The sequence below is a fragment of the Chaetura pelagica genome, unplaced genomic scaffold (genome assembly GCF_000747805.2).
Source record: "Chaetura pelagica isolate M959 unplaced genomic scaffold, ChaPel_1.0 scaffold352, whole genome shotgun sequence".
Taxonomy (NCBI): Eukaryota; Metazoa; Chordata; class Aves; order Apodiformes; family Apodidae; genus Chaetura; species Chaetura pelagica.
The window spans coordinates 66,448-79,569 of record NW_009952373.1 but is presented as its reverse complement, the minus strand read 5'-3'; the positions used below and the strand labels follow the sequence as shown (position 1 = coordinate 79,569).

At 55.2% G+C, this 13,122-nt stretch overlaps 2 protein-coding genes across 2 annotated transcripts in view; one reads left to right on the top strand and one right to left on the bottom strand.

Moving 5' to 3' along the window:
- FBXO41 (F-box protein 41) overlaps positions 1 to 2,519 on the top strand; it is a gene marked incomplete at its 5' end in the record, with an annotated part of 16,046 nt that extends 13,527 nt beyond the window's left edge. Inside the window, one exon of the mRNA XM_010008132.1 lies at positions 2,457 to 2,519. Coding sequence (XP_010006434.1) covers positions 2,457 to 2,519 — 63 coding nt within the window. The remainder of the gene's footprint in view (positions 1 to 2,456) is intronic.
- A 6,857-nt stretch (positions 2,520 to 9,376) lies between these two features.
- CCT7 (chaperonin containing TCP1, subunit 7 (eta)) overlaps positions 9,377 to 13,122 on the bottom strand; it is an 11,451-nt gene continuing 7,705 nt past the window's right edge. The window contains exons 8-11 of the mRNA XM_010008127.1: positions 13,015 to 13,112; positions 12,219 to 12,351; positions 10,940 to 11,146; positions 9,377 to 9,615 (exon numbers count right to left, since the gene is read on the bottom strand). Coding sequence (XP_010006429.1) covers positions 9,391 to 9,615; positions 10,940 to 11,146; positions 12,219 to 12,351; positions 13,015 to 13,112 — 663 coding nt within the window. The 3' untranslated portion in view covers positions 9,377 to 9,390. The remainder of the gene's footprint in view (positions 9,616 to 10,939; positions 11,147 to 12,218; positions 12,352 to 13,014; positions 13,113 to 13,122) is intronic.

The window sequence follows — 13,122 nt, the reverse complement described above, 5'->3', positions numbered from 1 at the left end:
AACCCGTTTCAGCAACCGCTGCCTCCAGATGATCGGACGGTGCTGGCCCCACCTGCGGGCACTGGGCATTGGAGGGGCAGGCTGTGGTGTCCAGGGACTGGCCTCCTTAGGTAGGCAGCTCTCCTCTGGTGGGACAAGGAGAAGGGGACCTTGCTGGAGGCAGGGTGTACCCCTAGGAGATGCCCTACAGGGGAATCTCGACGGAGAAGCCCAGCGCAAGGACCAGGGGTGCACCCTGCCCCTCCTTGCTGCCACCCATCCCTCCAACCACCCCGTTCCCATTGGTTGTCTTCATCCCTTCTCCATGGGGTCCTGATGGTGGATGCTCTGTCCTTCCAGCCCGAAACTGCATGAGGCTTCAGGTCCTGGAGCTGGACCATGTGGCCGAGATCAACCAGGAGGTTGCTGCAGAGATGTGTCGAGAGGGGCTGAAGGGGCTGGAGATGCTGGTGCTGACCTCCACGCCTGTCACCCCCAAAGCCCTGCTGCACTTCAACAGTGAGTAGCCATGGCAGGAGTGCACCATCCACTGACCAAAAGGCCACCAGCTATTGAGGTCCATCAAGCAGCCCCTGCCTCCCAGCCCCACCTACAGGAACCCACCAACACTAGAAGGGGCTGGGAGCTCCATGGTGGAAGGTTTCAAAGATGGGGTCTAACCAACAGCCCCCTGCTAAGGAGGGAAGAGCTGATCTTGCCTTGGGCCACAGGGAGGATGGAGACACCTCCTCCATGCTCTCCTCAGTGTGATGGAGGCCTCAGTGTCTGTGGCACACCTGGGGTTCCCCCTGGTGTCTCTGAGCTGAGAGTCACCCTGTTCACTGAAGCTCTTTGTCAGGTTGGGAGCTTCAGGGGGAAAGAGGTCCACAGCCAGAAGGACAGCCTGTTGGAGGTGCATTTCCTGCTGGTCATGGCACACGTGACAGTGGTTGGACTTGCTGGGAACCCATCCCTCTGGGTGGAAGAGTAAGGGTTTCCCAAGGAATCAGTGAAACTGCTGATTTGGGATAGGACAATCGGGGACCATCTTGCAGACCATCCTCCCTACAGAGGTCTTGGTCACCAAGACTGGGTCTCCTTCACCTTCAGAGTGAGGTTTCCCCAGATGCAAAAGGCCTTGAGGAGGACTCTGTGGGTTTTAGGGTCCATCCTGGCTGTGGAGAGGATGTCCCCCCACCAGGTGTTTCTGCCCTCAGGTGTGTGCCGGAACCTGAAGTCCATCGTGGTGCAGGTGGGCATTGTGGACTACTTCAAGGAACCTCACAGCCCTGAAGCCAAGAAGATGTTTGAAGAAATGGTGAACAAACTCCAGGTAAGGGATGCCATACCCAGGTCACCCGTGTGTCCCCAGTCTCATGTCGGACCCCTGAGGACAAATTCTTGCCCACCACTGTTCCCTGGGGACACAAATGGGCTGTTGCCTCCTCCTTGGGACTACCTGCTTGGTGAACACCATCGAGTGGTTGAAAATCCACTCATGAAAGCAGAAATGGGGTTAATTTTAGCTGGGCTGAGTTGCAGACCTTGCTTAGCTTGTGGTGCTCAGCAGGGCCTGGGCTGTCCCTGAGCTCTTCAGGGTCTCCAGGGAAGACACCTCCATCTGTGTCCAAGGGGAAAAATAGGTCAATAGGTGCCTCCATCTCATGCCATCCTCTGGTTGGCTTCATCCTGCAGCAGGTTGGGCTCCCATGGGGGTGTCAGGTGAACCTCCCATGAGGTGCAAAGCAGGACTTGGGGATGGAGGCCCACCAGCACCATTGGGTGGGGTCACACAGCTCATGCAGTTCCTGCTCCACCACCAAAGACTTCAAAGATCATCAAGACCAACTGCTAACCCAGCACTGCCAAAGCCACCACTGCCCCATGTCCCTCAGCCCCACATCTACATAGGTTTGAAATCCCTCCAGGGATGGGGACTCCACTGCCCTGGGCAGCCTGGGCCAGGGCCTGACAGCCCTGTTGATGTTGGTTTCATCTCTCCCAAACTACTGCTGTCCTCAGGAAATGGTGGTTTTAACCAAACAGAAACCAAACCCAGAGTTAGCTTCAGGGCATGGGATTAAGAAGAGACCATGAGCCAGTCCTGCAAGAAAGCCAGATCCCCTTGGGATGCAATGGTGGGGATGGGATCAGGGTGGGTCCCTTCCCATGGTGGGGATGGGATCAGAGTGGGTCCCTTCCCATGGTGGGGATGGGATCAGAGTGGGTCCCTTCCCATGGTGGAGATGGGATCAGGATGGGTCCCTTCCCATGGTGGGGATGGGACCAGGATGGGCCCTTTCCCATGGTAGGGATGGGACCAGGATGGGCCCTTCCCATGGTGGGGATGGGACCAGGATGAGCCCTTTGCCATGGTGAGGACTGAAGATGTCCTCTCTCTTCCCTGTCCAACCTGTGGGGCAGCCAAGCCTGCCAGGTCCTGCACCAACCACCCACCCTCTCTCCTCCTCTTCCAGGCCCTGAGGAAAAGACCTGGCTTCTCCAAGATTTTACACATCAAAGTGGAAGGAGGCTGTTAGACCTTCAGGGAACCACAAAGCACATTCCCTCCTCTGCCCAGCAGAGCTGGAGGCCCCGTGGAACCAAACCCACCACGTTGCAGGACCTGGGGCACGGAGATGCTGGCCCATGCACAAAGAGACCCCCAGACTCTTGCAGCCCCTCGTGCCTGGCAGTGGGAGCTCATCCCCAGGGCCAGCTCACGGGGGAGAAGGTGCTACTCAAGGACATTTCTTGGCTGCCTGAAGAGACGCGGCCCACCCCTTAAGGAGAGGGGATGGCTCTGCACCAGGGCTGCTCGTTGCCAAGGATCCTTGTTTGGGGAATGTCTTTTTCCTTCCAACTCTCCTCCTGGGGGTGGTTTTTTTTCAGCCCTTCGGTGGGGTGGGAGGTGATGATGGGTCAGCCTGTCCCTGTGGGCTCTTTGCTGGGCATCACTGACCATCTCTGTCCTCTCTGTGGGCTGGTGGAGGTGGGGTGGGAAGAGGCAGTTCCTCCAGAGGAGACCCAGCATTCCAGCAGCATTTCTGCTGGTTTTCCTTCCATTTGTCTGACAGAAGAGCTCCCAAGCCTGGGTAAATCCTGCCCAGGAACCAGCACCACAACAGCACAAGCCCAGGGTGGCACAGCTGCATCTTTGGGGGCTGTAGGAGCCAGAGGACACCAAGAGAGATGGTTGCTCTTCCAGAGGTTTCCAGCCTCACCTGCTCTCCACCCAAACCTTCCTGCCAAGGCAATAAAACCATCTCTGAAATCCTCACCCACCAGGAAACATGGGTCGTGCTCCTGTCCCCACCAACAGCCACCACCTGTTCAGCCTTCCTCCAGGTAGAGCTGGAGAGAGAGGGACTGGCCTGGGACACCCACATTGGCCATCTCATCACCTTCCTGAGCAGCCCGAAGGAGAAATCCTGCCCAAATTGTCCTGAAATCCAAAGCTGCTGGTGAAAGCACCAACCCAACTGCCCTGGTAGATCCCTTGTCTATGGCCACAACTGGTCTTTTAATTCCTCTGTTTGCCTCTGGCTGTCTTCTGCCCACCAGGACACCAACACCCTCCATCTGCCCTTATTCTTTCCAAAGGAAAAGGCTTCTGGAAGACATCCAGCAAGGTCAGGCTTCTCCATTGTCCACCCTGGGGAGAAGGTACCAGGAGGTGCCAAGGGGGAAACCTGTCACAGCACTGCCAGCAGCAGGGACACATCAGCCTTAACCACAGCCCCTTGCCACCCTGAGGTCCAGCCAGGACTGCTTGGATCCAACTCACTGAGCTTCTTCTCTGGACCATCATTGGAGGTTTTGGTGCCTGTTGGCCAATGTGGCTGTGAGGAGGGTATCTCCAAGGGTATCTCCCTTTCCTCCAGCCCTCCTGGGGTGATGGGCTGCCATGGAGCGTCCCCCCAGGAGGGAGGAGGTTGCAGACCCATCCTGGTACCACCTTCCTCATGCAGCACTGCAGGCCTCAGCCAGGGGCTCCCAGGATGCCAACAGCCCACGGGGACCTCAATAGAGAAAATGATCAGTTCCCAGTTGCTGAAGCTGCTGGTGGGCTGGAGGCAGCTCCTGGGTCTCCAACCCCAGAAGGAATCTCGGGAGATCATTTCATCCACCTCTCATCCCACCCACGCTGTCTCCTCCAAAGCAGGGCAGGGTATTTTTTGGCCATAACCCCTCACTGGAAGCACCTCCATCCCCCCACCAACTGCAGCTTTCCAGAAGAAGGCTGCTCCCTGGATGCACAAAACGTGGGAGCCCAAAGAAACACCTGCAAGGAACCACCACCACGTCCCACCACGCCCTCATGGGCAGCACTGGATGAGCTCCCCACCATGGGTTCATCTCCATCCCAGGGAGGCTGGGACACGCATCATCCAAGGGCAAGAGGAGCAAGGGATGCCCTGACCAGCAAAAAAACCCCCCACCCAGCCAAGCTAAAACCCCCTGGAGACCTTCCCACCAAGGGTGGTCCCCGTGGAGACGTCGCCATTGGCAACAGCTCAGAGACTGGAGAAATCCCCTTTCAAAGAATTTAAAAAAATAAATAAACAAAGTAAGTATTTATTTCTATAAAGAGAAGAAGAAGAAGAAGATTTTAAAGGAAAATTATATACTCAGCATGTTCATAGACTCTACGCTTAAAGACTTTCGTGTTGGAGGGTCGTGTCTGAAGACTGAAGGTGGCTGCTCCAGGTTTGCTGCTCACCCCACACCCAGCCCCTCACCTCGGTCCTCCAGGAGGAGGGAGTGATGGAAAGCAGGGGGAGATGTTGAGGACTCTTGAAGGAACTTGCTGTGTGAGGCTGGAGGGGCTGCTGGTGCCGGGGCTGCTGGTGGTTGCATCTGCTGGTGGTGGGGTGGGTGGGTGGGGGGACATCCCTGTCTCCCTGATGCCACAGGGGTTTTGTCAGTCACAGCAGGACAACCCCACCCACATTTGGTGCTTTGGTGCCTCATTGAGACCAAACCACCCAGCTCCCTTGGGGGCATTCCCAAAAAAGTCCAACTGGTGGCCTCGTTTTTGACGATAATCCCACCGTGACGCGAGACCTCGAGAAGGCTCCAGGAGGTGGGAAACAGGGTTGTTTTCCCCATTCTGCATGATTCCTGGGGCTTGGATGGGTCTCTTCCTCCTGGGCTGGGGATGAAGGTGGCTGGCACAGGCCGAGTGTTAATGAGCCCTGTGGTGGCTTCTAATTACCCAGGTTGTTAATAGCAACGAGCTCATTAACAGCTCCGCGTTTCTCCCGCCCCGACATGTTACGTTGATGGGTTCCCTGCTGCTTTCCCTCCCCATCCCACCAACACGTGGCCTCCTTGGCTCTCCCACAAGCCTCCCTTGCCCACCCTAATCCCATCAGGATGCTGGGATGAGGCTGCCCGTGACTCATGGGGTTTCAACCCCATTTCCTCTGGAAACGATGGAGACTCCCAGAAATACCAAAATCCCCTGGGAAAGCCTCGAAATCAAGGGAAGGGGAGAACTGCAGCGTGAGCTCAACCCCATACTAGACCCTAGAGAAGCCCCGGGGTGGGGGGGGCTCTGCGATGACAATCCCTGGCAAAAGCCAGGGCACAGCTGCCCCAGCTGGGGTGAGCAGCATTCCCTCAAGGTCATGGTGGTGGCCAGACCTGGCAGGGGCTGGATGGACAGTGCTGCTGGTTCCTGCCAGACCTGGTTCCCGTGGGACCAGTTTTGAGGGGGGATTTAGTCCTTTTTTTTTAGTGAGTTTGCCCAAATTTTCCCCACAGCCAACGCTCGTGACATTCCCCTTTGCTTGAATCTGGGTGTCGGGAAGGGATCTCAAGAGGAACACCACCAGCAAAGCCAGCTTGGAGGGGGCAAATTTATCCCAAATCCATGGTTTTTTTCTGCCTCGTATGTTGGATTTTGCTCGTCGTCCATTGCTCCGACCCCCAGGAGCTGGGGATGCTCCTGGAACCAACTGCCTCCTCCTGCCCTCATCCCTGTGCTCCCAGCCTGGGAGGTCTCCAGGGAAGGGGGAACCCCCAGGTTGGCTCCAGCCAAAGAGGGTTTTTAAAATCTTTTTATCCAGCAAAGGTTAAAAAAAAATAAATGACCCCACTTCTGGCCGTGGGTCACGGTCCCAACTGGCACCCCAGGCACAGCCATGGGTGGATCTTGGACACCTTGTTTGGATCCACCAACCTGGGCTGGTGGGAGGCGTCCCTGCCCATGCAGTGGGGTTGGAAGTAGATGATCCTGAAGGTCCCTTCCAACCCAAACCAGTCTGGGATTCTGTGATTCCAAAAGGCTCCAGATTTGGACCAAAATGCCCCCATGAGAACTGTTGAGGAAGGATCTGGGAGTGGTTGAGCATCTTCTCCGGGCTCTTCAAGGAGGTGGCACGTGGCTTCAGCCCCTCATTTTGGGGGGAAAACCTGCAGGTTGGGGTGGAGGGAAAGCATTTGGGAATTGGTGCCAAATGATAAAATGCTTTAAAAAAAAAACAAAAAAAAAAACCACAAAACAGGGTGATTTTAGCAACCAGAGATGGTTTGTCAGGACCGAAGCATCACAGGTGGGGGTTGTTGCTGCCAAGTGATGCACGACCTTCCCCACGGGTGGGAGGGAAAATAATCCCTGCAGCAGGAAATTGGTCCCTCCTGCCCTGAGGAAAAGCTGCTGCCACCTCCTTCCCTGGAGAGCAGCAGCAAGGAGAGGAGGGAAAACTGCCCAGAAGCAGGAAAACTGGGATTTATTCTGAGCCAGCCTCGGGATTGAGCCCCATGGAAAGGGGGGGGACAAGACGAGGCAGGCTGGGGCCGGGGACAAGAGGGTGCAATGGGGTGGGAGGGTGGGATTGGATCTGGGAAGCAAAGGGTGGGATGGATCTGGGAAGCAAGCCTGGTCCCACACACTTGCTGAGAGATAATCAGAGGACACGCTTCCCACGGGGAGGGAAAGGGGGGAAAAAAACCCACCATGATATCCATGTCAATCTCTCTCGACAGGAATTACAATCATTCCCCTACAGCAACTTCCCCATTCTCAGCCCCTGAGGGGACCCCCCCTGGGTGCAGTGACCTCCCCCCCTCCCCAAAAGGCAGCGACTCAGCCTCCTCTTCAGTTATTTTTTTAAAATCTCGATGAATTTAGGTCTATTTTAGTCTTTCTGCAGCGATGTGCCAGTGTCTGAAGAACCAAACCTCCCTTTTTTCCCCCCACCCCCACGGGTCCCTCGATGCTCAAGCAGGTCCTGGATGCTGAACCAGGAGTGTTGGGGGTGCAGATGAGATGGGGAGGGGGTGAGGGAGAGGACCTGGGTGGGGGGGTTGAGGGGCAGGGAGATGGGAGAGGTGGTGGCTGCTGCCCGTGGGAGACCGTGTTTTTAGCACTTTGGTTGGTACCATCACCTGTAGACGCACTTTGATGTTGTTGCTTTGAAACTTTGCCCAGTGTAAACCATGTGTATTTCAAGAGTTACAAAGAAACAAACAAACCCAGAAAAAAGGGAAAAAAAAAAAAAAAAAAAGGTGTGCAAAGAGCTATTTTATGATTCAGTGTTAAATAAAAGACTCTTTGAGATCGAGGTGGGGTTTATCAGTCTCCTGGGGTTTACATCAAACCCAGTGCTGGCTCCAGCACCAGTGAGACCAGTTGCTTCTTTGAGGTTTAATGGAAGCATCCCTGCTCCTCCTTCCCTCTCCCTGCAGGCACAGGGCATTTGGGACCCATGTCCATTGCTCCATGGGACACAGGGACAAGGTGAGGGGCAGCAGCCTCCCCCAGGTCTCAGTTGCCCAGGAGGATTTTTGTGCCAATTCTTGCTGGCAAAAAAAAAAATGTTAAAATTCATTTCTGAACAGTCCTTGAATGAAAGGGGAAAGAGGGGGTTAAATATTTGGTGAGGGCAGCCCAGGTGGCTGGAGAATTCCTGGTTCCCAAATTGTGACCCCACAGAGTTTGGGGATCAGCTTTGCAGGCTGGAGTACCACAGTGAAGGGGAAACTGGGGTGTGGGGTAATGTGACTCTGTTGCCATCAGACAGGCAGGAGCAGGAAGACATTCCCAGCTCCCAGCCACAGGAGAGGAGGACACACCTCTAGCCCCCAGAATCTGCCACCTGCAACGGGCAACTCACCAGCTGCCTGCACAGCAGGATCAGGATCAGTTCCCACTTTCAACCCATCCATATTCCCCAAAAACATTTTCATGCCAGAGAGACCCCAAGTGCCAGGATCCATCCCTGAACCCCCCCCACAGCCCCATACATTCCCCCTCAATGGGCCCTTGCTAGGGTTGGAGGTGTCAAAACACAGAGACTGGCCTGAACCACCTCCTGTGAAGTAAGAGGATGAAAATATGGAGCAACATCAAGGAGAAATGTCACTGAGCAATGTCAGAGCTCCAGAAGTGACAATAGGTAATGTGTCCTGGGAGCACAGGGAGCTGGGTCCTGCTTCCTAGTTAATGAAGATGCTCAGAGGGTTGAAGCAGCTCTGCTCTGGAGACAGGCTGGGGGAGTTGGGGTGTTCAGCCTGGAGAAGAGAAGGCTCCAGGGAGACCTGAGAGCACCTTCCAGTGCCTGAAGGGGCTCCAGGAAAGCTGGGGAAGGGCCTGGGACAAGGGCAGGGAGGGATGGGATGTGGGGGAATAATGGTTTAAACTGAAAGAGGGGAGACTGAGGTGAAACATGAGGAGGAAATTCTTTGCTGTGAGGGTGGTGAGACCCTGGCCCAGGTTGCCCAGAGAAGCTGTGGCTGCCCCATCCCTGGCAGTGTTGAAGGGCAGGTTGGATGGGGCTTGGAGCAGCCTGGGCTGGTGGGAGGTGTCCCTGCCCATGCAGGGGGGTCTGAAAGGGATGATCTTGAAGGTCCCTCCAACCCAAACCAGTCTGTGACTCTGTGATTCCCAGCATAGCACCTGCTTTTTTAAACAGGGCAAAGAAAAACAAACACAAAAGGTCAATTTTTGAAGCCAAACAAGCAGCTCCCATACCCCAGAAGCAGCAGAGAACAAACCCCACGTGCCACTGAAACACCATCCTGTCTTTATTGTGTTTGAGCCTGGGTTGAAAACCCCCAGCAGAAAGACAAAAAAAAAGGAAAAAAAGAAAAAAAAAAAAAGAGTATAAATACCAAGAAAGGCCAGGCTGGCTGCACTCCCTGCCAGTGTTGAAGAGGGCTCTGCTCCGTGCTGTTCCCACGTGGAAAGGTGAGGTGAGCCTCAGGGGATCAGTGCTGTGTAGGACATGTTGGGGCAGGGCAGCTCCCAGGAGGCTGCTGCCCAGGCCAAGACTTGACTCTTCATCACACAAGGCCCATGGTTGCCCGTGAGCCCCGGCAACCACCGCCCGGCCAACGGCTCGTTAACAAAGCATCAACTCTTATTTCAGTCGGCAGAGCACCCGAGGCCCACCCTGCTGGGGATCAGTGGTTGTGGGGTCGGGGTCGGCCCCGTCCCCGGGCACTGGGAGCAGCATCCACGGTGGAGCGGGGGTTCTTGATGGTCTCGTCCACAGAGACGATGAGGCAGGCGGCCTCGGAGGCGGCGGTGAGCGCGTTGCTGCGCACCACGGCCGGTTCCCACACGCACGCCTCGAAGTTGTCGGCGATGTCCTCGTTGTTGACGTCCACGCCGTACCACATGCCACCCTGGGAGAGAGGGGGGGGGAAAAAGGGTCTGGGGATTGGGTTGGATAGGATTTGGGGAATCGCCCTCTGGAAGAGATGGGTTTGGTTTTTTAAAGGTGAGCAACAGGAGAATGTGGCTGTTGGGAGAGTTTGGAGGGAGAGCGTGGAGATGATGGGAGAGCTGGAGCAGCTCTGCTCTGGAGATAGGCTGGGAGAGTTGGGGTGTTTGGCCCGGGGAGGAGAGAAGGCTCCAGGGAGACCTTAGAGCACCTTCCAGTGCCTGAAGGGGCTCCAGGAAAGCTGGGGAGGAACTTGGGACAAGGGCAGGGAGTGACAGGATGAGGGGAATGGGTTAAAACTGGAAGAGGGGGGATTCAGATTGGACATTAAGAGGAAATTCTTTGCTGTGAGGGTGGTGAGACCCTGGCCCAGGTTGCCCAGAGAAGCTGTGGCTGCCCCATCCCTGGCAGTGTTGAAGGGCAGGTTGGATGGGGCTTGGAGCAACCTGGGCTGGTGGGAGGTGTTCCTGCCCATGCAGGAGGGCTGGAACTGGATGAGCTTTAAGGTCTCTTCCAACTCAAACCAGTTTGGGATTCTATGACTTTGGGGCCAGTGCACTGGGAGTTGGACACATGCAAACACTTGGGGGGGGTGGTCACAAACTAGGCCTTGCTCTACAAGAGTATTTGAGAGGGAAAAGCTGCAGAAGCTGTTCAGGACTGACCTCCACTCCACTGCTGTCTCACTTCTCCACCCACAGCTCTGGTTTTTGCAGCCCAAGACTCAGCTGCTCATTTTGGGACATTCTATCCGTAACCTCATAATTCACCAGCAGGATGGAAGGTGGGGCAGTGAGCCCCAGAGTGGCAGTGGCTTCTGAGAGAAGCCAAGGGGCCAAACCAACTGCCTGAATTAGGACTCCCTGTGCACACCCACCCACCACGGGACAGGAAGTGATCCCACACAATCCAGACCTTCAGTCTGCAGCTCCTCTGGAAAACACGCAGCTCAGCCAACCTCTACACACTAATTACATCGATTTAGAAGCCTCCTTCCTGACAAATGATGCATTTTTAAAAAGCAAATCCAAACCCCCAGCTCTAAAAATCACCCCACGGCTGTGATCAAAGGGAAAACAGATCAGCTCCGTTTATAGGAACCCGCACCAAGCCCGCACTTGGGTCTGGAAACAAAGCACTGCATTTCATCCAAGAGGACAGAAGCCCAACATGGGCTGGGCTTGAGTTGCACCTGATCCCTCAGGATCAAGGAAAAAAGAAGAGAAAAGAAGAGCTGCTCATACCAGTTGTCCCTCAGAGCCCCCGGTTCCCAGCTGGGCACCCACCTGCGCGTGCTTGGCTCGGAGCTTGTTCAGGATGTTGGTGGCATCAAAGCCAGCGTTGTCGCAGAGCTGGCGGGGAATGATCTCCAGGGCTTTAGCATAAGCACCTATCAGCAGCTGCTGCTTGCCTGGAATGGTCCTGGAATAGTCCCGGAGGTACTTGGAAAGCTCCATCTCTATCGCGCCACCGCCGGCAACCACCGAGTCGTTCTGAAAGAGAAGGGAAAAGTCTCAAGGCTCCTGCCAGGGAAATCCTTCCTGCTAGGGCTGCATGTCAGGGAGATGCAGACACACCAGGCCCTGGAGAATCTACAGCCCAGGCTGCTGCTGCTCCTGGGAGCTCCAGAAACAGGTCAAGAATCTCCTGTGGCAGCAACCAGCAGCTCTGCCCAGCAGGGCACAGGATGAAGGGGTGGTTTGGGGACACGGTGCCAGGGGAGGGACAGCAGAACACAGACCCCTGGTGCTGGGCAAGTTTCCCTCACTGCTGCAAAGCATTCCAAATTCAGGATACTTGCAGCAACATTTCGCAGCCAAGTTCTGCTATTTCCCCCCCCCCCCCCCTTCTTATTTGTCTCAATAGGGAGATCAGGATGTTCTTTCTAAAGGAAAACAAGTCCTAAAAAATCCTGAGATGCCTCTTCCCTGCCCCTCAGGGCAGGCAGCCTCCAGGCTGCTTTAACCAGCCAGCATCACGTTAACACCTCGCTGCACATAACCCAGAAACACCCACAGTTGGGCAGCATCTATCACACAGGACCAGCAATTCCACAAGCTGAGCTCACATGCACACATCCCTCAGATTTCTCTCTTGGTGCTCCCAGCTTGCTTCACAGCCTGGGGACAGTTAACCCCTCAGGCTGGTCTGCAAGAGAGGGAACAAGTGGCTTTAAGAGGCACTGACATTCACGTGAGAACTACCTAGTGAAGATCCACCTGTTGCACCCAGATGACTGTGTTCCCTTTGGCATATGGGTGTTTACAGACCACACCAAAGCCAGCAAGCACAAGCTGCAGCCATACTGGAGAGGAGGCAAAAGCCAGGCCTGAAAAGCAGCTGGAAACACTGCAGTGCCAAGGCTGCTCTGGCCATGGGACAGCACTTGGTTCATCAGCCAGCTGCTGCCTGTCTGCACGCTCCACTCCACCACCAGCAGCTCCCAAGAGACCTCAGCCAAATGCTGGTGTGTGAAAAGGTTTCTAGAAGGAGTTTCAGCCATGCCAGCTCATATCAGCTAGCCTGAGGCCAGCCCAGCAGGGAGCTGTCTCTGCTGGTGCTCACCTTGATTGCTCTCCTGACGATCATGATGGCATCGTGCAGGGAACGCTCCGTCTCCTCCATGAACTGCTCGGCGCCCCCACGCAGGATGATGGTGCAGGTCTTGGCCTTGGGGCAGCCCGTGAAGAAGTTGTACCTGCCAAGGGCAAGAAAGGTGAAGGGGATGGAGAAGCTCAACAGGCTTCACAGGGATAATAAGGAAATGGAGCAGCCATTTCCAAGCCCAATGCGCAGCTGATAAGCAGTGTCCCCATCAGACCTGGAGCTCAGAAGGAGCAGAGCCAGACAAGACATCAGTGAAATTCCAGCTGATCAAGGACAACCTGCTCTCATTCCTGTTGCCAGGGCTTTGTGCTAAACCAGAGCTCTCATTTTCCTTTAGCAGGAAGACAGCAGAGGTTAGCAGGCAGCCCCAAAGAGGATTCCTCCTCCAGAATCCCCCTGCATGGTCCCCAGCTCCAACTGCACTGACAGGGAAGTGGCACCGTGGGACATCAGATTAGTGCCACCATCAACCCCCAAGAGGACCTGCTTTTAAGTTACAAATGAAATACCACCCCCATGCTTTCTGCATGGCACTGGGCAACAAACTTCTATTTTTAAAGGCATATAAAAGAGGTAAGATGGAGATGAAAACTTACTCCTGCCCCCTCCCTCCTCAGCCTCATGAAAAGCAGTGATAACACACAGGTGTTTTCACACCTTGAGAGATGCTCAACCCACGAACGCTCAGACCTTCACTTCCCAAACCAACATTCATATCCATGGGATACTACATGCCCAGAGCTGGTGTCTTTACCTCTCCCCTCCAATCTGAGTCTCCTCAAAGAGCTCACAGCGGCCCAGAACATCATCAGACAGGGCGTTGACACTGGTCTGAATGGAGCCACCACAGGCCTGCAGGGAA